The sequence below is a fragment of the Delphinapterus leucas genome, chromosome 7, assembly GCF_059928025.1.
Source record: "Delphinapterus leucas isolate spDelLeu-1000000601 "Yukka" chromosome 7, BTC_Dleu_Yukka2, whole genome shotgun sequence".
In the NCBI taxonomy this organism is placed as follows: domain Eukaryota; kingdom Metazoa; phylum Chordata; class Mammalia; order Artiodactyla; family Monodontidae; genus Delphinapterus; species Delphinapterus leucas.
The window spans coordinates 51,536,232-51,558,526 of record NC_143135.1 but is presented as its reverse complement, the minus strand read 5'-3'; the positions used below and the strand labels follow the sequence as shown (position 1 = coordinate 51,558,526).

Below are 22,295 nucleotides of genomic sequence, written 5' to 3'. Positions count from 1 at the left end.
ATATTGTCTCCCTCATATACACGTACACTGTAATATCGAGATTACTAAGAAAACACATAGTGGCATTGCCAGAAGCCTAGACAGGAAACACATGGTTGGTTAGTGTTCTTGGTGGCCTTGTGGAAATGGTGATGTTTTCTAGGCAGTCAAGCTGATTTCTGATATTACCTCCTTCTCATTCCCACCCTTCTCCCCTACAGGGCTTTGGCTGAGCAGGAACCTGCTCTGCAGTTTAGTGCCACAGTCGGGGTCAATGCCTTTGTTACCACTCATCTGTCCTTCCTGCCCAAGGGAGAACAGCGCCAAACCCACCCTGTGGCCTGTTCCTTCTGCCCTGAGTTCTCCCATCACAGTGAATTCTCATGTAACTTGGTAACTCAGCACTGCAGTGGAGAAGCCTGTTTCCTGGCAGAGTTGTTGGAGTTTGCAGAAGTTACTTTTGCTATTTATCATGAAGATACCAAGTCAGGTGAGCACCAAATGACTCACAATTAAAACTAAAAAGGGCTCTGTTTTGAATGGTATAGCACTTCGTAGGAGATACATGCTGAAGTGTTTAGGGGTGAGGAGTCATATTTGCAACTTACTTCTGAAGGGTATAGCAGAAATACGTAGAATACGTATTGAGTGTTTGAGAGAATGTAGAGAGAGATAAAGCAAATGTGTCAAGATGTTAGTGGGTGAATCTAGGTGAAGGGTATATAGGAGTTCATTGTAGTATTCTTTTAACTTTTCTGTATGTCTGAATTTTTCAAAATTTAAGTGTGTGCATACACATACTTAATGATTTAATTAAAATGATTTAGAGGGCATTCAAGTTTTGACTGGAGCAAGATGATCTCTAATGCATCTTCCAACACTGAAATTCACTGAGTGTAAGTGGAGGATTATATGGCTCTATTGTAATACAAGCCCTTTGGTCAGTAGACCACCAAATAATTTCTCTTTCTTTGTTTGATTTAACAGCCAGTGATATAACCAGTATCCGCTCATTCAAAGATTATCTGCTTGGAGTAGTAAAGATTCCAACAAAAGATCTGCTGATCAAGAGATCTGGTAGGGATCCTGGATTATCACTTTCTAATTCTACCCTTTCCCATTCACTTCCCTGCAAGAGATCTTCTTGTCTGGCTCTCTTGCAAGATATGCAAAAAAAAATAAAAAATAAAAAACCCCTTAACACATGCTTCTGAATTCTCCCAAATACCTCAAAGATTTTCCCAAAAACATTTTAAGTCCTTTCCTAACCATTTCAAAGGCCTTCTAATAAAGCAAAGAAGTTCAAAACATTGTACTGTCATCTTACTCCAGGAAAGATAATGATGATGATACTACTTATAATAAACACGGCCATACCCATTGCATTATATAGCACTTTGTAAAATATTTTCTCAGATATTTTTTGAGCTTCATGGTAACTCTTACTGATGGGGATACAGGATTATCTTTTTCTTTTTTTTTTTTTGTGGTACGCGGGCCTCTCACCGCTGTGGCCTCTCGCGTTGCGGAGCACAGGCTCCGGACGCGCAGGCTCAGCGGCCATGGCTTATGGGCCCAGCCGCTCCGCGGCATGTGGGATCTTCCCGGACCAGGGATCAAACCCATGTCCCCTGCATCGGCAGGCGGACTCTCAACCACTGCGCCACCAGGGAAGCCCCAGGATTATCTTCATTTGACAGATGAGAAAACTTAGGCTTACAGAGGTTAAGTGATTTGTCAACCACACAGCCAGGTAGCAGAGTACTAGAAATCAAATCCAGATTTGCCCATTCTTTTTCACTATACCCTCCTCTCTCACTGAAGAAGGAATAAGGGTATGAGGTAAAGACCCAAAAGAAGGCACAACCACCAGGCAGTAGTCTGGAAATATTGGTCCCGTCCTCCATTTTACTAGCTCAGTGACCTTGACCTCTCTGAGCCCCACTTACCTTATGGATGGAGACTGTTAATGCTGACAAGCCTACGAGGTAGGAATCAATGAAATAGGATATATAAAGTACCTGACACATAGTAGGCACTCAGTAAATGTTAGTTTTCCTTCTCTTGCCCATCTTCCTCCCTAGGATTGTATAATCTAGTTTCCAAAATTTTATCACACATCTCCCAAATTTAATTGTGAATTGAAGTTTGAGCAATACTCAATAAACAGGTACTATGTGCCTGCCAGAGAGAAGTCTCTACAACTTGATACAGGGTTCAAATCTCACTTCTGTCACTAACTGTTTGTGATCTAGAACAAGTCACTTCATCTCTCAGATCCATAGTTTCCTCATCTCTAAAAATGGAAATAATAAGATCTTTGCAAGATTATCGAAGCATTCAATGAAATTATACACGTGAAAGATCTTTGCACAGGACTGGGCACATAGGACACCTCAGTTTCCTTCCTTCTGAAACTTACTACAGAGTTTGTCAGAGAATAGGCACCATCTGAGAAATCCCACCTTCACAAATTAAATTTAACCCCTTGGAAATAAACCTTTTAGACAGTTTGGAATGTATCATTGGTCTTTATATTCAGAGTTATTCTAAAGTGAACATTGTGTTTTGTTTCTTCCTGCCAGTAATCTCAATTACAGAATCACAGAGCAAGAGGAATAATCTAATCCACTTACATGCTGAAGTGGTGTGAAATTTTTTATGTATTTGTATTTGTACATTTTTCTGGGGATATGTACAAAATTTGTACATTTTTCTGGGGGGCACCAGGGAAGCCCCCATCTAAATTTTAATTAATACAAAACCTTTCTCAGAAAATTGCTGTGAATATTATACCAATCCACAATCTGTTTTACGTAATTATGAAATCCAAAAAGCTCAGAAAGTCAAAAGTTTTTTATTAACTCATTAAGCAGCCAAACCTGACCTCAACTGACATGAGACTATTTAGTCTTTATTTTCTGACTTAGGCCACTGCCTGATTATATAGCTTTATTGGAACACATTGTGCCCATTCATTTACATATTTTCTGTGTCCACTTTCTCACTACAACAACATAGCTGAATAGTTGCAACAGAGACCATATGGCCCAAAAGCCTAAAATACTTACTATCTGGCCTTTTACAGAATAAGTTTACCAACCCCTGACCTATGTGACCACTGACTAGTACGTAATATTCAGTTTATGTACCACAGTATCTTTCTAAAATCTGAAAATTTTTAAATTCAGAAACAAATCTGACCCTAAGGGTTCTAGATAAGATATTGTGAACCGGGACTTCCCTGGTGGCGCAGTGGTTAAGAATCCGCCTGCCAATACAGGGGACACGGGTTCAAGCCCTGGTCTGGGAAGATCCCACATGCTGCGGAGCAACTAAGCCTGTGAGCCACAACTACTGAGCCTGTGTGCCACAACTACTGAAGCCCGTGTGCCTAGAGCCTGTGCTCCGCAACAAGAGAAGCTACTGCAGTGAGAAGCCCATGTACACCAACGAAGAGTAGCCCCCGGTCACCGCAACTAGAGAAAGCCCACATGCAGCAAGGAAGACCCAATGCAGCCAAAAATAAATAAATAAATAAAATTTAAAGGAAAAAAAAAAAGATATTGTGAACCTATAATAGGTGGTGTGTAGACTTTAAAGCCAGCTAGGCCTGGGTTCAAATCCTGGCTCTACTACCTGGTAGCTATAACAACTTGGGCAGTTCTCTTCCATTTCCTCATCTGCAAAATAGGGATTATTATCCCATTTAATCCTCAGAACTTCACAGGGTTATTAAGAGAATTAAATGAAGTAATACATATAAAGCATAAGAGAATTTCTGACACATAATAGATGCTCAGTAACAAGTAGCTAATATTTTAAATTGTTATTTTGAAATCTAGTGCCTGGTCCTTGGTATGTGTTCACTAAGTGGCAATTCCCTTGGTGAAAGACCCGGGGCTAGACCCCAGATCTCCTGACCTTGTCCCATGCCTTCTCCATTGTACTCATAGTACCATAATAATATTTCACATTTTTTATTTTCTTTCAAAGCTCTTCCAAAATCATTATCTCATTTGACAATTATAATAAGGTTGTCTGGTAGGCAAGATCAGCACTATTTTTCCCATTTGTCAGGTAAGGAAATAGGACTGAGAGAAATTAATGGCTTACCCAGACTGAACCACTAGTTTTGGGCTGAGCCAAGAAGAAAAATGCAGGTCTTCCAGCTCCAAGCCTTTGTTCTTCCACCTGATCTCATTGTCTTTCAGTGGTCATATGAAACAAACTTCAGTGCACTGTGGGTATATGTTTTCTCTTCTGTCTTGGGCCAGGGTGATAGTGGCTATGGGGTGGAAAGTGGCTAAGTCTTTTTACTTTTAAAACAATAATTGAAGAATCTTCCTTTTCTTTCATAAGGGATCACAGGATGGTATCCTATCATTTTACCAGAAGAGGGGGCCCTGCCTCATGGCTTGGAGCTCATGCAGAAGATTGTGGGTGGTCTGGAGCTTTCCATTTCCTTCACCCATCCTGGAGACAGAGAGCGGGTGTTGGAAGCTGCTGAGCTATTGGGCTGGAGCTTTGAGAATAATCTGAAGGATTTTGTCAAGATGGATGAAGAGGAGCCAGCCACTGTTACCATCTCCACCCCGAGGCTCTGGCTGCCTATCCATTGCGTGCTGCTTGCTGGCCAGAAGCACATTCATAAGAATACATATTGCTACCTCCGCTACAAACTGTACGATCATGAAGGCTTTTGGACCCCTCTCAAGAAGCCTAAGGAATCTGCAAACAAAAAGCAGGTCATGGTTACTTTCAAGGCATCCAAAAGAGCAGAAGTCTCTAGGAGCCCATCACTGCTTTGGTACTTCAGAGAGGAGAGGTTAGAGATCCAAGTTTGGCGGGCTTATGGCAATGATAGTGTGGAGAGGCCCCATCAGACAGACAGCTGGATTGGCTCAGCCTATGTGGACCTGGCCAGACTTGGGGAGAGGTCAGCAAGGACACTAACTGTCAGTGGTAAGTGAGGAACCAGCCTTAGCACTTGTGGTTTGAGCAACTGCTGCTCCATGACAAGCACTGTGTGAGACACCCTCTCAGACATTATTTTATTTGATCCTCCCAGCAATCCTGTGAGGTAGGTATGAAACCTGTTTTTCAGTCATGAAAATGGAGGCTCAGGTAGTTTGGGTAACTGCCCAGGGTCACATGTTAGTAAGTGTTCTTTCCATTATTGCATGTTGAAAGATTAATAGTAATTTAGTAATACTTCTTAAAACTACAGAGATTTCAGAAAGAGGTTTGCTGGATGCTTTAAGAAGGGCATTTTCTAGTGACAGTATACCTTAGTGGAGTCTAAGGTATACTGTCTGAGATCTAAGAACTGGTGCTGAACTTTGTAGCCTTAGACTACATCCAAATTCATAAGGTTGTTGCACCTAACATAGTGTCTAGAACATTGTAAGCCCTCAGTTAATACATGTAAAATAAAAATGAGTGAATTTAGGAGACTACCTTTAACCACCTGTATAAGAGCCTATATTATAATCTAGAATGTTGGTTTTAAAATACACTGAAAAGCATACCTGCTAATGAGATTAGGATATCCTCTCTCTGGTCAGCACATCTTGGAATCATAAAATCTACATGGTAATAAACTGGTTTGAAAGGAGGAAGGTAACATTTTGCAAGTGGCACTATGGGTGCTTTTCTTTCAAACGTTGGTTCAGTATTTGCTACATGTACTTGGCCCTGGGAATTCAAAGATGAGTCAGAAATAGTTAATGAGCTTATAGTCTAATGGGAGAGTAGAGTAGTAAACAATTACAGCGAAGTATAAGAACTGTGAAAAAGGTATTCTCAGTAGCACTGTGGGAGCACAGGGACACAACATCTCTTTGGTTCAAGGACAGCATCCCAGTGGAAGTGATGATGCTTGACCTGAGTTACAGAGGATTTAGGAGTAAGTCACGAAAAGGAGGAAAGAAGGGTTTTCTAAACGAAACAGCGTGGGTGAAGGCACAGAGGCAGGAAGCAGTTTGATACGTTTTAGGTGCCATGAGTAATTTGGTACTGCTGGATCACAGGATATATAGGTTGGGAAATGATGGGAGATGAAGCTAGACAGCTGGGCAGGAGTACTATGTTGAAGGCCTCTTCTAAGCAGGAAAGTTTAGACTTTTTTGTGAGAGCTATGGAAAGCTATTTTAACGGCTTCTGAAGAGAAGAGTGACACAGCTTTGCTTTCTAGATAGATAAGGCTGGCAACTATAGTACAGATTGGATTGGAGACGGCCAGACTAGACTCTTTACAAACGTCATATTTATTCATCTTAACATTCCTGTAAGGTTAGTTATTTCCCCCACTATACGGTTGAAGAAACTGAGTCACAACCCTATTTTAGCTCTGTTAGCCTTGTGCTCTGACCCTGTTGTTGAGCAGGTGGTCCAAGCTAAAGAAGGAGAACTGAGCAGCTGGGTGATCATCCCAGATTCTCTGGTTCTCTCTGGACCCAGCAGGTATAATTCTGGCTCTGTTGAGCACCTCATCAAATGCTGTGTGCCCTGTTTTATCTGGGCTGGCCTAGAGTCACTTCAAAGAGACTACAGAAAAAGTCCCCGAAGTGTGGAAGGCTCACTTGAACTAAAGTTCTTAAAGACAGGCTTTTAACTTCACTCTGCTGGAGCAAGTAGGTTTGGGAAACTGAATATAGATTTAGGGATCAGAACTCAAACACAAATACCTCTTTTTATTGAGGGATACCAAAGGCAGTATTCAACTTTTCAGATTGTCCATTCCCTCTTACTTTTCCACTCCCACCAGCTTTTTATCCTCTTGCCTTGAAATCAGACCTCTCACCACTTTCCATTGTTGCAGGTAGTGATGGGGTGGGGGGAGGCAGTAAAAACTCTCACAGTGTGTGTTAACTTCACAGTTTCTTTGCAAATTGGTATATTAGGGCCTGTAGCCCTGCCAAAGGAGAGAGGGCCACAAGCACCCTCAGAGAGCATCTCCAGGTTTAGAGAGTGTCCCTGCTTGCTTAGGCTTATCCTCCTTCATCCTCTTGCAGGTGTGTATCCTCTATTTGGACGAAATGCTTCCAACCTCTCAGGAGCTGCCTTGAGAGTTCATGTGGTTCTCTCCTCTCTTTCTTCACACCCTGGGCCCACTAATGAGCTGGACTCCATGGACTGCAGCAGCCCCAGTGAGTCTGAGCAGCTCCCCAGAGGAAATGATGAGCTCCAGCTCTCTCCACCACATGACCACCAGAAGTCTCCAGCCTCCACCCAGGTCCCCTGCAGCAGCACCACAGCTGAAGTCTGCCTGGCCCAGGAGGGCCCTACTGCACTGGATGGAACTTTTGCAGTCAGTATCCTGGTAGAAAGAGCAATGCACTTGAGCTTGAAAGGTATGTTCTGCTCACTTATCCATAAACAGGTATCTGACTCCACAGGCTATGGTCCTGTCTTCACAAATCTTTCTAATCATGACAGGGTCTGGAAGAATTGTTAATCATCTTAATCATAATTATATATCTCAAGCCTAAAGGTTTAAGCCAAGTGAAAGCCTTTCTGAGGTCCTAAGTGGGCCTTGTCAGTTATCCTAATTTTGCATATCATAAATTCCCCAGTCCAGAAACCTGAGTATCAGCTTAGATACTTCTCTTTTCCTTCTCCACCATCAAATCATCAGATCCATTAAAATTGCTGTATCTCTTAAATTTCTCTTAGATCTCTACCTTCTTCTCCATTCCTTCCAACTCAGGCCCTCTTCATTATGTACCTAGGGCCAAGGGTTCTTAGCATTGGATCCATAAGCCCACAGGGATCCAAGGATTAAAGTCAAGGTAGGTGAACTTGGATAGGAAAATAATTACATCTTTTTTTTTTTTTTTTTTGCGGTACGCGGGCCTCTCACTGTTGTGGTCTCTCCCGTTGTGGAGCACAGGCTCCGGACGCGCAGGCTTAGCGACCATGGCTCACGGGCCCAGCCGCTCCACGACATGTGGGATCTTCCCGGACCGGGGCACGAACCCGTGTCCCCTGCATTGGCAGGCGGACTCTCAATCACTGCGCCACCAGGGAATCCCATACATCTTTATTTTTATTAATCTCTAACTAAAACTGAACATTTCCTCCAGTTGTGAGTGTAGGCAATAGACCCTAGTAATATTAACAGTACCTGTGATGTTGTCAACAATAGAAATCACAGGTATTTTCATATCACATTTTAGTTACTGCAGATATCTTGGAATATCATCTATACCTGTCATTACTTCAAAATTACAGTAGTTATTAAACCTACAGTTAGATCTTGTTATGCATTAATAAAACTATAGTGATTACTATGTCACTTTTTTAATGTCTTGATAACTTACGCCAATATAATTTCATTTCTTTGTAATCTTATGTATTTTACAGTTAGCATTAAAAATATATATATGGGCTTTCCCTAGTGGCGCAGTGGTTGAGAGTCTGCCTGCCGATGCAGGGGACATGGGTTCGTGCCCCAGTCCGGGAAGATCCCACATGCCGCGGAGTGGGTGGGCCTGTGAGCCATGGCTGCTGAGCCTGTGCGTCTGGAGCCTGTGCTCCGCGATGGGAGAGGCCACAACAGTGAGAGGCCCGCGTACAGCGGAAAAAAAAAAAATATATATATATATATATATATATATTAGAAGAGGCCCATAGACTTCACCAGACAGCCAAAGTAGTCCATGGCACAAGGAACCCCTGCCCTACTTTTTATTCAGCCTTGTAATCTCTCCTAAAATTTTCTCTTTTGCCGTCACCCTTCTCTTTTGCCTGCTTAATTCCCACTCCTCTCTCAAGACTCAGCTCAAACATCACCATTTACCAGAGTTTCTCTGACATAAAGGCTGCCTCCTGTTTGCTCTCCTAGCACTTTTGCCCTTTTTATCATAACATATATCACATGTACTAACATTGTTTGCATGATTTTCTTCTCCACTAGGTAGGGGCTGTTTAAGAACAAAGACCTTATCTCATTCATTTATTCATTTATTATTCATTCATTCAGCAACAAAACTTATGTCATATTTGCTATATGTGAGCACTGTCCATGGTGCTGGGGATAAAGCAATGAACAAAACAGACAAAATAGTGCCCTTGTGGAGCTTACATTCTAGTAGGAATGTATTCAGCCCTGTATTTCCAGTAAGTTGTGTGTGTTTGTGACTTTGAGCAAGTTACTGTCTCTCTGTGTCTTGAATTTCTCATCTGTAAACGGCTGTGATTAACAGTTCTGAGGTGTGTGATGGTTCTGAGAGCCAGAAAACCATAGCCTTATGAGTCCAGAAGGTTTAAATATACATCTTCTGGTTTGGCCTCCCTACTCGGTTCCTGTCAATTCTGTGTTGCTTCAGTTTTTCTGTGTATCCTTATTGCTTTGGAACAGAAACAGAATTCATGCTCCTAGTAACTGTTGTCTGTCTTTCATTTCTATTTCTCCATATACACACTACAAACAGACATTACTTCCAGGATTATAAGCTTCTACAAAGACTCTGAGGTTCTCACCCTTCTCATAACCTTTGTGTGTCAGAGACCCTGAAACATTCTATCTCAGGACAAAGTCTTCTCCACATAGTCTTGCTGTGCTGTATTAGAGATACTGAGGTCCATACTGTATGAGTCACAAAGTTGGGAAACAGTTTTTGCTTTTTTACTGCCCTACCAAAGCAGCCCATTTGTGACAAGTCTGATTTGTAAAAACTGAATTTTTTAAAAAGAGAAAAATCAATACATGAATGAATTTAAGGAAAGCACAAAAAAAGCTTTGAGTTTTTGCAAGAACTGTTTTGGTTTTTTGTTTTTGCATTGAAAATAAAATTTAACGTGCAAAAATATGGTTATGTTCCATTTTAGGGGTTGCCCCCATATTGCAAAAAGCAAATATACTTGTAACTTCTCAATTAGACAGAGTTACATTCTTTAAATACAGCTTGACAATTGACAGTAGTTCATTGAGCATCTCCTTTTGCCAAATTTTATTCTCTTTTTTGTACATTAATTATCTCATTTAATCCTTACGACAGTGGGGTTATTTTATGAACAGATTACAGTACATACCCATTTTATGAATGAGGAAACTGAAGCTCAGAAAGGTAAAATGACTTGAGTTACACAGTTAATAAGCTCTACAGAGCTGCAATTTGAATCCAGCTATGTCTGGACCTAAAACCTGTGCTCTTCCCTCTATACCATCCTGACTCTTAGGTATGAGATAAACCGTGTTTACCAGTTGGTCCTGTTTACTCTCTGTATTTTAAAGGGTGCTTATGTACTATACACCCAGTCCTGTGCTTATATTGCAAGAATGGTGGTTCAGTTCATCAAGTAGTAAATCTGTGCCAGGCCAGTGCCAGGTACAGAAAGTGCAGAGCAAATGACACATGGTTTCAGTCCTCCAAGAGCTGATAACCCAGATAAGGGGATTAGCAGCTACATGATTATTGATGTATAAAGGAGAATGCTCTAAGGACCAGAAGGATAGGTAATACAATATCTAGTGTCTAGACATGCAGATGGCCAAGAAGCACATGAAAAGCTGCTGAACATCACTAATTATTAGAGAAATGCAAGTCAAAACTACAATGAGGTATCATCTCGCACCAGTTAGAATGGGCATCATCAGAAAATCTACAAACAAGAAATGCTGGAGAGGGTGTGGAGAAAAGGAAACCCTCTTGCACTGTTGGTGGGAATGTAAATTGATACAGCCACTATGGAGAACAGTATGGAGGTTCCTTAAAAAGCTAAAAATAGAATTACCATATGACCCAGCAATCCCACTACTGGGCATATACCCAGAGAAAACCATAATTCAAAAAGACACATGCACCCCAGTGTTCATTGCAGCACTATTTACAATAGCCAGGTCATGGAAGCAAACTAAATGCCCATCGACAGATGAATGGATAAAGAAGACGTGGTACATATATACCATGGAATATTACTTAGCCATGAAAAGGAACAAAATTGGGTAATTTGTAGAGACATCGATGGACCTAGAGACTGTCATACAGAGTGAAGTAAGTCAGAAGGAGAAAAACAAATATCGTATATTAGTGCATGTATATGGAACCTGGAAAAATGGTACAAATGAACCGGTTTGCAGGGCAGAAATAGAGACACAGATGTAGAGAACAAACATATGGACACCAAGCGGGGAAAGTGGTGGAGGGATGGTGGTGGTGGGATGAATTGGGCGATTGGGATTGACATATATACACTAATATGTATAAAATAGATAACTAATAAGAACCTGCTGTATAAAAAATAAATAAAGTTCAAAAAAAGCACAAAAATTATATATCTAGTGTCTAGAGAGTTTAGAAACAGAGAAATCAGACATGTCTAAGAAATCAGAACTTTTTAGAATGAATATGATTTCAGAAAGGTGGGAATGAAATTCTAGGTGGTTATCTCAACTTGAACGAAGATACTGAAGTGGGAAAGTGTGTGTTCTAGGCCTACTTGGAGCAAACATGGGGAATTGTGGTGGCAGTTGATCTTCTTTGGCTGAAGTTCTTGGTCATTACAAGGGATCTATAGAGAATCATGAAGATATAAATAAGAAAATTGCTGAACTGCAGCAAGGGCTCAACTAAGACTAATTGACATGATTTTAGAGTGGCAGTGGACATACTGGTGGCACAATGCTGACTTTTTCCAGCAGTGCTTGGCTTCCTTTCCCTTCCAATTGTAACATATGGCAAGCCATTCCCTGGGCCTTTGCTCATGCACCTTTCTTAGCCAGGATTCCTTTCTCCCTTCCCCAGTTACCAAATTCTCCCCAACATCCTGCTCTTCCTCTTAGGCACCCTGTTCCAGCCACACTGGCCTCTTTGCTTTTTCTTAAATGTATAGGCAGACTCCTGCTTGGGGCCTTTGAATCTGGTGTTCTCTCTGTGCCTGGAATATTCTTCACTCCTGGCCTGTCTTTACTGAAATCACCGGCTCAGCAAGACCTTCCTTGGTCACCCATCTAAAATTACAGCCTTTCCCCAACAATACCTGTCCCTCTTTCCTGCTTTATTTTTTCCTATGGCCTTTAAATAGTGTATATTGTTTATTTTCTGTCTTTCTAGAAAAAGAAAAGTCCTACAGAGACAGAAAGGTTTTGTTTTATTTACTGCTAAATCCCCAACACCTAGAACTGTGTCTGACACATAATAAGCAGTAAATATCTGTTAAATGAGGAAGCAGATGAATATGAGACCTTGCTCAAATGCCCTTTTTCTCCTTTTAATACGTTCTCTGATTTTATGCTTTGCCTCTACTGCAGGAAAGTTGCTTATGTGGAAATTTAGCAGAGGAGAAGTTACAGGGATTAATGGATTCATTCAACAAATAGTTATTAAGCTTCCACTGTGTCTAATACAGGGTATAGGATCATGTCCTCTTACACAGAAGGTTTTTGTCACCTTTTCTCTATTCTCACTGCTTCCTTGCTTGTTCAGCCTTCAGAAACTTGGACTAATGGGGTAGCCCTTTCAATGATTGCTGTGAATGATATTCTCTTTCAATATCTTTTTCATTATACTACTGAGGTTATACTTATTACTTTGTACTGAAAATGTTTCTTAATGTGTCTCTCCACTAGGCTGCCTGTTCCTTGGGGACAGGGACTGTGAGTTTATTTCTGTATCTCAACACCTGGGTCTTCCTGATGCAACTAAGCAAGCATAATGTCTTCTTATTTGTGAATATGATGCTCAACACCTCTCATATTTCTGGTATGAGTTACAAATCTGTAAATCACTTGTTATTTGGCCTCTTTCCATTTAGCCAGGGTAGATCAAGCTTCAGAGTGGACACTTTCAGAGGTCTCTTGTCTCCCAAGTCCTACCCTCGCAGTGATAGGCCCATATAGTCCTTCGCCCTGCAAATATTTATGCTTTAGTCAGACCCTGTGCTGGGCCCTGAGTGTACAGACCTGCCCATCATCTCTCTGAAATTGCCTTCCAAATGATGATATAATAGAAAGACTTCTGGAATGGGAGTCAGAAGACTGACTTCTGGCCCTAGCTAAGCCATTAACTTGCTTAGTGACTTTGGGCAAACCCAGTTCTCTTTTCTCAGCTGTGAAATGTGATGGTCATACAAGATCATCTCTAAGATTCTCTTCACCGCTCATCTTCTAAGAATATGGAGCTGAGGGCAGCATATCCCACACTCTGTGAGTCAGCTATAAATGGCCAAACTTCTGTGAAAACCATGTAGATGCTTCCTTAATATCCACGTTGGCTGTCCTCCTGCCTTCAACAGTGTTCTCTGTGTGTCTGTCCCTCTCATACCTTAGAAGCTTCTTGCTTGAGGAAGGAAACGAATGATTCCTAGTGCAAAGCTGCATGCAGAGGATTCACTAACAGCCCTGAATTATGCCTTAAACCTGAGGCAGCATAGTCCCCACTGTGGTCCTGGTTCTGAAATACAAGAGTTTCTTAGATACTTTTGTTAGAAAAAGCTCTAAGGAACCTTCAAGAACCAGCTTCAGTACTTATAAGACTTGTGTACTTATACTCAACATGACCGGTATCTCTAGCCCTGTCTTACAGATGAGGCAATCAAGGAACAGAAAGGTAAAGTGATTTGAGGTAATCTAAATTATACTCAGTGAAAATCAAAACCATCTTCAGTATCATCATCCTTTAGAGGCTCTCTTTCAACTACCCAGGCAGGGTTATGGGTCCTTCTCTGTTCCCACAGTCCCCTGTGCTTTTGGCATAGTCTTTATCTTATTGTATTATAATTATCTGTGTGTCTGCCTGCAGGTCAAGAATCAGATCTGACTCATCTGTGCAGGTGTGCCACAGAGCAGCTGTCAGTTAATGTTAGCTTAACAAAACTGAACTAGGTTTTTATTAACATAAAAATTTGGGCATTGCTTGAGGGAAAGTTTCCATATGTTCACTCCAGGCCAGAGGGAGAGCTTTTCTCTTAACCAGGTAGAATTAATTAGAAGTATTGCAGTGGAATATCCCTGGAATAGGAGTTAGGAAACCTGGCTGGATCTTCCAAATGCTAGTTCACCAGATGTGTGACGAGCAAGCCACTTTACCCCTCTGTTCCTTGGTTGCCTTATTTGTAAAATAGAGATAGATACACCCATCTTGTGTGATTATCAGGGATGTCATCAGCACAAGTTTAGTACTGATAAGAAAACTGTAAGCTGTAAAGTGTTAAAAATAAGGGGTTGTTATTTTAATCTCATTGAAGCAATTGTACCATTTTTTGATGCATAAAACTACTACTTTTCATACTTATGTAAAACATAGGAAATCCAGTGAAAACTCCTAAAATGGTAAAGCTGGTTCATCTCAAGTCCTCTTAACTGCTCTCAATGTGCGTCCCAACCCAGTAGGAAGTATAGCAGTTTTCATCTCGGCTGCCTCCAAAAGTATATCAGAACTTGACCTTTTCCAGGAAGGTAAACAGGCCCAGCTAAATTTCCAACCACAAGGGGAGAGCCAGGGAAACCTGATAGACCCAAGCAGATTTCTTTATCACCTGCCTCTTTGGCTGAAAGGAGTATTTCTGTTCAAGACTGAATAAGGACACTTTTTTTCCAAAGTAAAAATAGTACTTCTCTTTCAGGGACTTTAGCAAATAGCAGCCTCAAAAATAACGAACCTTAAAAGGGGGGTTGAGGTATGAGAGAGAGATCTGAGCAGTATTGGTGTATATCTAGAATCATAGAATTTTATCGTAGGAAGTAATGTGAGAGCACATGTTTCTGATGAAGAAACTTGATGCCCAGAGAGCCAGAATGAAGTACCCAATATGTCACAGTAAATCAGTGGCAGGGTACACCAGAACCGAGGGGTCCTATCTCAGAACTACAGTTGGTCCTCTCTGCTGATTTCTCTCAGAGCTTTCCTGAGCAGATGCTGTTGTCCTCTGCTGGCGCATACGGCACGCACACAAGGCAGCTTCTCTCTCTTCTCCAACCCTGGCAGTCGTCTGTAGACAAAGGGCAGCAGGGAGTCTGCAAACCTTTAATAAGGGCCATGGGCCTACTTTGTGCATTAGTTTAGTGAGGGAAACACAGACACACACAGATTATTGTAGAATACTATGGAAGCTGTCAGTATAGAGGCAGATTATCTCTCCCTAGCTGTGAGGATTTATGACGTTCTGTTGGAAGAAATCAGTTGAGAAGCTTGAGACCTATTAATACTAAGGAAAATGGGAGACAGAGAGAGAGAGGTGAGATTGAGAGAGAGATGGAAGCTGTGTCAGGGAGAGTACAGTTACAGGAAACAACTCCCTCCAGCCATTTTATTTACCTATTTTTATTTATTTATTTATTTATTTATTTATTTTTGGCTGTGCTCGGTCTTCATTGCTGCGCGCAGGCTTTCTCTCATTGCGGCAAGCAGGGGCTATTCTTCGTTGGCGGTGTGCGGGCTTCTCATTGCAGTGGCTTCTTTTGTTGTGGAGCACGGGCTCTAGGCGCGCGGGCTTCAGTAGTTGTGGCACATGGGCTCAGTAGTTGGGGCTCACGGGCTCTAGAGCGCAGGCTCAGTAGTTGTGGTGCACGGGCTTAGTTGCTCTGCGGCATGTGGGATCCTCCCAGACCAGGGCTTGAGCCCATGTCCCCTGCATTGGCAGTCAGATTCTTAACTACTGCGCCACCAGGGAAGTCCCACTCCAGCCATTTTAAACAGAGAGGAGTTTAATATAGATTATTAAGGTACTTCAAGTTATTGGAAGGGCTCAGGGAGTGGGCTCTAGGCTAAGCTTTCAGGAGAGAACCAGTAGATCTTTTAAATTTGAAATACAGTGCCAACACTGCAGCCCAGTGATCGGAAACTCTCATCAGCACTATTGACATCAGGCCTCTGGGGCCTCAGGGACCAAACCCTGGAGCAGAAAACTCAGTGTCATCCTTGCTAGTAGTAAAAGCAAAAGGGAAAGGAACATGTCCTCTGCCTCACGTCTGCCTTCCAGATCTGTTGTAATGGCATATAACAGATAGAGACCAATTTGTATCCATACTCTAGCACAAAAGAATCTGTGACCCTTTCAATCTCTACAATAAAGGAATACAATACAGTAAAAGTTAGTGGGGGTGGATGCTGAGCAAGTCAGTCCATGTAATACTGTTGAGTTTCACAAAAATAAAACTTTTTTAAGAAGATAGCTCACTAGATAAAGGTACCATTAGTGCTATTCTGTACATTTTACATTAGTAACCATGGGTGCTATATTATTGATTTCCATTAACTATTCTTTGCTTACTACCATTTTATTAGAATCATTTTTTCCTGCTCTTTCAAGAATATGCTTGTAAACTGGTTTTGCCAGGTTGTAGCCAGTGGTTTTTTGTTTTATTTTGTTCCTCCTGTAGTTCTTCTGTGTATCTTAGTGTTTCTCTGCCTGCTGGTTAAGCCTTTCTCCGGGTCCTGCTTTGTTGGCAGCTCTTGCACACACCTCAGCTCCCTCCTGCCTCGAAGCCACTACCAGCTCTCACTTCTAAGGCTAGCATTCCTCTTCCTCCTCTTCAGTTCTCTTTCCCAAGGCCTCCTTGCAAAATCTCCACTCCTTTGTCTCTGTTCATCACCCATTTTCTTTCTTTATTAATTATCCCCAGTAAGAGGGACTTAAAAAGTAATGCCATCTGGTCTGGTTGTTAGAAGTCACGATATTAAATAACATGACGTAAATTTTTTACCAAGATTTGGGGGGAAAATATCATTTTTAGTTTAAACAAATAGGGCTATAGTAAGGAAGATAATGTAAAATCCTCATGAAATTTTAGATAAAATACAAGCCTGTTAATAGATGTCATGTGTGTTGTTGCTCTTTCAAGGCAACAAGAACCCCAATGCTCCAGATTTTAGTATTTACTTGTCTCTAAAAGTTGTTACTTTGGTGGGAAAATTTGAAAAGAATTGGTCTACTCTAATGCAAATTAGAGAACAGACTTGTGGCTGCCAAGGGGAAGGGGGGTGGGGGAGGGAAGGACTAGGAATGTGGGATTAGCAGATGCAAACTATTATATGTAGGATGGATAAACAAAGTTCTACTGTAGAGCACAGGGGACCATATTCAATATCCTGTGATAAACCATCATGGAAAAAATATTTTTTAAAATGTCTGTGTGTGTATAACTGAGTCACTTTGCTATACAGCAGAGATTCCCACAACATTGTAAATCAGCTATACTTTAATAAAAAATAAAATAAATTTTTTTTTTAAAAAGCACTTAATAAAACTACAAAAAAAAATTGTTCTACTCTAATGGAAATTCTTTTGGTTGAGGAAAACATAGCAAAGCAAAATTGCAGGCACTTCTGTTTCCCTAAAGAATGTTGAAGTTGGAGAGATCTAATGATGGGGGTATAATGTTCAGAGATTCTGCCTAGAGAGTCAAGAGAGGCTTCTCAGAGTAGAAGGTACTAGAGTCTGTCTTGCGTTACGCGGGCCTCTCACTGTTGTGGCCCCTCTCCTGTTGCGGAGCACAGGCTCCGGACGCGCAGGCTCAGCAGCCATGGCTCATGGGCCTAGCCGCTCCGCGGCATGTGGGATCTTCCCGGACCGGGGCACGAACCCGTGTCCCCTGCATCGGCAGGCGGACTCTCAACCACTGCGCCACCAGGGAAGCCCTAGAGTCTGTCTTTTAAAGGCTACTTATTAAATGTTACACTGCTTGTGGAGGGGAGTAAAATCAGCATTCCTGAGTATAAATGTGTTCATCGGATTTTCTGTCCACAGGGACAGCCTGGGGTCTTTGGAAGAGTAGTTACTGAAAGGAGCAATCAGAGAAGGAGCAGGGTGGAGCCTCAAAGATTAACTTTATCAGGCTTCCCTGGTGGCACAGTGGTTGGGAGTCCGCCTGCCGATGCAGGGGACACGGGTTCGTGCCCCGGTCTGGGAAGATCCCACATGCCGCGGAGCGGCTGGGCACGTGAGCCATGGCCGCTGAGCCTGCGCATCCCGAGCCTGTGCTCCGCAATGGGGGAGGCCACAACAGTGAGAGGACCGCGTACTGCAAAAAAAAAAAAAAAGAAGATTAACTTCACCTACAAAGTAAAGTGGGAGTATGCATTTGGGGAAGCCTTGAGCTAGTCAGGTAGAAAGGAGACAAACCATTTAGAGTCCACATACAGAATTTGTTCCTCTGGATCACGTAAATAATATTTAAGACATACTTATTTTCTTCTTTTCTCTTTCCTTCGTCTGTAATCCTGAGTCATATCATTTTAGAGCTGAAAGGGATCTTATGGAATGTATAGAGTCTACTACATTATGTAGAGTCTGTGTTATTCATCACTGTCAAAAAGAACTTTGTACTATGATGGAAATGTTCTATATTTTTACTGTCCAGTATGGTAGCCACTAGCCACATGTAGCTATTGAGTGCTTGAAATATAGCTAGTGTAACTAAGAAACAGAATTTTTAATCTTATTTAATTTTCACTAATTTAAAGTAAAATAGCCACCTGTGGTTAGTGGTTATCTTGTTGGACAGCTGAGTTAGACTATCTAGTATTGTCATCCGTCTTCATTTTACATTGTTTTAAGAGAAAATAAATGACTGAGTCTCCCACATTGGAAACCTGATCTTGTAAAATTAGCATCAGCACAGTACTCAGTGTTTTACGTTCATTTAACTCTAGTGGAGGCAATACAGGCAATGGCTGAGAGCTTGGACTCTAGAGCCAGAATGCTTGAATTTGACTCTCAGTTTACCGTTTAGTAAATGTGTGACCACTTAATAAGTGTTTGATCTCTCTGTACCCCAGTTTTTTCATCTATATAATGGGAATAATAATAATAACTTCCTCATAGGTTTGTTGTAATGATTAAATGAGTTAATACATGTATAGTTCTTAGAATAGTGCCTGGCACATAGTAAGTGTTATATAAGTGTTACCTACTATTATTATTTATTTTTAATCTACAACATCTGAGGAGGTGTATCATATGCCCCATTTGAGGAAGTGGTGGCCTAGATAGGCCTTGCCCAAGGTTACACAGAATGTGTATGGCAGAGCTAATCATTGATCATCTGACTTGTAAGTCCAGGCTCTTTGCAGTTCTGTCTTTTGCCTCTTAATCCAATATTTTCCATCATCCCACAGAGTACAAGGAGATGGAAGAAGTTGTTTCTTGCTGGGTAGTATTTATGAACTGAACCTTGAAATGACAGTTTCAGTAGCAGAAACATTTCAGACACAGGGAATAGCTCAAAGAAAGACCCAAAGGTAGGAGAGAGCTAAGAATGGTTCTTCTTGTACTTGTATAATGAGAGGCTTCCAACACATTCTTTTTGGTACCCTAAAGTATAGTCACTCCACTCTTTTCTATTTCAGGGAGCCCCTTGACACAGAGGAAAGTATCAATACCCAGTTGTTGTGTATCCTTCACAACAGCTGATGAGCCATCTCCTATCTACACCCCAGTGGTTGAAAACACAGATTCCCCCATCTGGAATTTTCAACAGCAATCAAGGTTTGTATTTTATGATGTTCCATCAGCCTTCCAAAATCTGCTTTTTGTTCCAAGAGACAAATTCAGAGTGAGGAATGTAACAGACACAACAATATTGAGCAGAGTTGGAGAATGCTTTCCTTATCAAACAGTTATTTAATCCTAGTGCTTATGAATTCACAGCTAGTGGTGGTTTAAAGGTTTTGTTGTGGTGGTTTTTAACTCTGCTCAGTACAACTCAAAAATTATTCAGTGAAGACCTCTTATATGCCCTGCTCTGTTCTGGGCAGTGGGAATTAAAGGTAATCGATTAAGACAGTCCCTGAAGACCCCTCAGCTAAGTGTGGAAGAATGTATGCAAGCTATCTAGGTGAAGAAGGCAGAGAGGACTGACCTCAGGAAAGGCTGTGGCTTATACATTCTTGGAAAAGATTTCTGGTGCAGTGGAAAGAACCAGGGCTTGGAACTAGAGAGACTTGGCCTCATACCCCATCTCTCTCATTTACTAGCTGTGTGAACAAGTTACATAACATCTCTGAGCCTCAGATTCCTCATCTGTAAAGTGGAGGTAATTTTGACAGGGTTATTAGGAGGTCCAAATTACATGACATTTAGGGAAATTACCTCCTGGTACGTGGTAGGTACATAACAAATGACAGATCTCCTTTGGAAGCTCAAAAAAAGGGGGAGATGGAGTCCTGTCAACCATGTGGCAGTGCAGCTCGGAGGTCAGGGGCTGGTACAGAGGCCCACTGCTGTGGTACCAGGCTCTCCTCCCTTTTCTTCTGTTACCTGTTGCATTATCATTAAAAGTGGGATTCTATTACTAATTATTGTTACTATTATCTTTACACTGAATCACCTTTTGCAAAGTTTAATTCTTGTCCACCAACACCAGCCATGCCACATGGTATCTGATCTGCTGTTTTCTCACAGTGTTTATGTACCTAATCGAGTCTCAGCAGTTGCTCACATGTTCAGTGTTGTGAAATCTGAGTGGTTGACTTGAGTCAGGAGCTATAACTGCAGTGACAGCTCAGTACTGTCTATGGTGAGCTACTGGAAATTATAGATATTCTGGCCATAGTGGCCAGTACTGAAATATCAAATCTGCCTCAAAAGATAGGCGACCAGAGGGCTGAGCTTCTAAGTGAGGGTGATTTGTTCATTCAGAACCTAACTTTACTAACTTGTTAAAGCAACATGAACAATCACCTCATTTCATCCCCTTACTATACAGTTGAGGAGACTGTGGCCCAAGGAGGTTACATAGTCTGTTGGTAACAGAGACAAGATTAGAAGAAAAATGAATGATGGTGCTGTTGGCAATTTCTTTATCACAAAATTGTTTCATTTGATCCTCCTAGAAACCTTGTAGGTAGATAATAATATCCCGTTTAACAGGTAGGAAAATCAGGGCTCAAAGAGACTGAGTGCTCAGGGTCACTCAGGTGATACTAGGAGAGCTAGAATTCAGAGGTGGATATTTTGACCCCCGGCTAGAATTCAAATCTCTGACACAGTATTTGTTCCAAGTTAGCACAGTGCCTCTCACTGGTCTTGAAGTCGGCTCTCTTCAGTTCCCCAGTGGAGTCTGGAGAAGGAAATAAAGTCTCTTAGTTTTCTCTGGTTCTCCATCTTGCTCACCTGGAGCAAGGGTACCTGCTTTGTAGTTTAAAACTATACAATTCACTTCATATAAAATATATTAGAGGTGCTTAGTGAATTCCACATTGACTTCTTTAACCTGGTAAGAAAGTTGGGTACTTTCTTATTTTGGTGCCTTGCCTCTGCACAGTGTGGCTCTGGAGTCAGGCAAACTGGGGTTCAAATCACAGCTCTGCCACTTACTGACTCTTATGTGACCTTGAAAAACTGACTTCACATCTCTGAGCCCAGCTTCATCATCTGTAAAACAAGGATAATAATGTCCATGTCATAGGTTTTTGTGCAGATTACATGTATAAGAAACACTTGGCACCATGGCTGGCCCAAGGTAGGTACTCAATAAACACTCTTTTTCCTCTCTTCTCACCATCTCCACGCACCACCACAAGGCATAAGAAGAATCCTTACCTGCTCCAATAAAACGGGGTAGGGGGAAGAATACTACATCACGGTGGCTTGTTTTTAGGTCTTGACAAGTTCCTAGTTACTTCATCTCTCTGAGCTTCTATTCCCTCCTTTTAACTGTGAAGATAAAAATATATCCTAGAAGATGATCATAAGCATGAAATGAAAATGTTAGAAAAGTGTTTTGCAACTATAAGGTGTTCTTCAAGTCTAAGTTTCATACTAGAGGAGCTACCTACACAATTAATCTGTGGTGGTTGTTTTTCTTAATAGGCTATCAAAGGAACTTCTTTTGGACCCACAACAAACTCTGGTCTTCAGAGTTTGGCATAAAGGAGGTATGAACTCTGTCTTACTTGGTTGTAAAAATAAGTTCACATCATGTTGACAATTTGCCAATCCTTTTCTTTTTCTAACCAGGTAAAACCATGGCACTGATGGTTCTGGGAACACATATGTATGTTAGAGGTAATCCCACAGATTACCCGCTCTCTGTCATTAAGAGCGGCCTGAGGGAATTCCCTCACGGTCCAGTGGTTAGGACTCGTAGCTTTCACTGCTGTGGCCCAGGTTCAATTCCTGGTCAGGGAACTAAGATCCCACAAGCCGTGCAATGTGGCCAAAAAAAAAAAAAAAAAAAATGAGCGGCCGGGCTTCCCTGGTGGCTCAGTGGTTGAGAGTCCGCCTGCCGATGCAGGGGACACGGGTTCGTGCCCCGGTCCGGGAAGATCCCACATGCCGCAGAGCGGCTGGACCCGTGAGCCATGGCCCGCAGAGCCTGCGGGTCCAGAGCCTGTGCTCCGCAACGGGAGAGGCCACAACAGTGAGAGGCC

The 22,295-nt window shown here is 41.8% G+C and overlaps 1 protein-coding gene across 5 annotated transcripts in view; it reads left to right on the top strand.

Moving 5' to 3' along the window:
* C2CD3 (C2 domain containing 3 centriole elongation regulator) overlaps window positions 1-22,295 on the top strand; it is a 127,785-nt gene that overhangs the window by 71,224 nt on the left and 34,266 nt on the right. For all 5 annotated transcript variants that reach the window (XR_016393839.1, XM_022593782.3, XM_022593780.3 and 2 more), the window contains 6 exons: window positions 201-469; window positions 967-1,056; window positions 4,342-4,944; window positions 6,996-7,334; window positions 19,272-19,410; window positions 21,736-21,800. Coding sequence is in view for 4 of the 5 variants with exons in the window: in XM_022593782.3 (XP_022449490.2) it covers window positions 201-469; window positions 967-1,056; window positions 4,342-4,944; window positions 6,996-7,334; window positions 19,272-19,410; window positions 21,736-21,800 (1,505 nt within the window). In the remaining variant the exon portion in view is untranslated. The remainder of the gene's footprint in view (window positions 1-200; window positions 470-966; window positions 1,057-4,341; window positions 4,945-6,995; window positions 7,335-19,271; window positions 19,411-21,735; window positions 21,801-22,295) is intronic.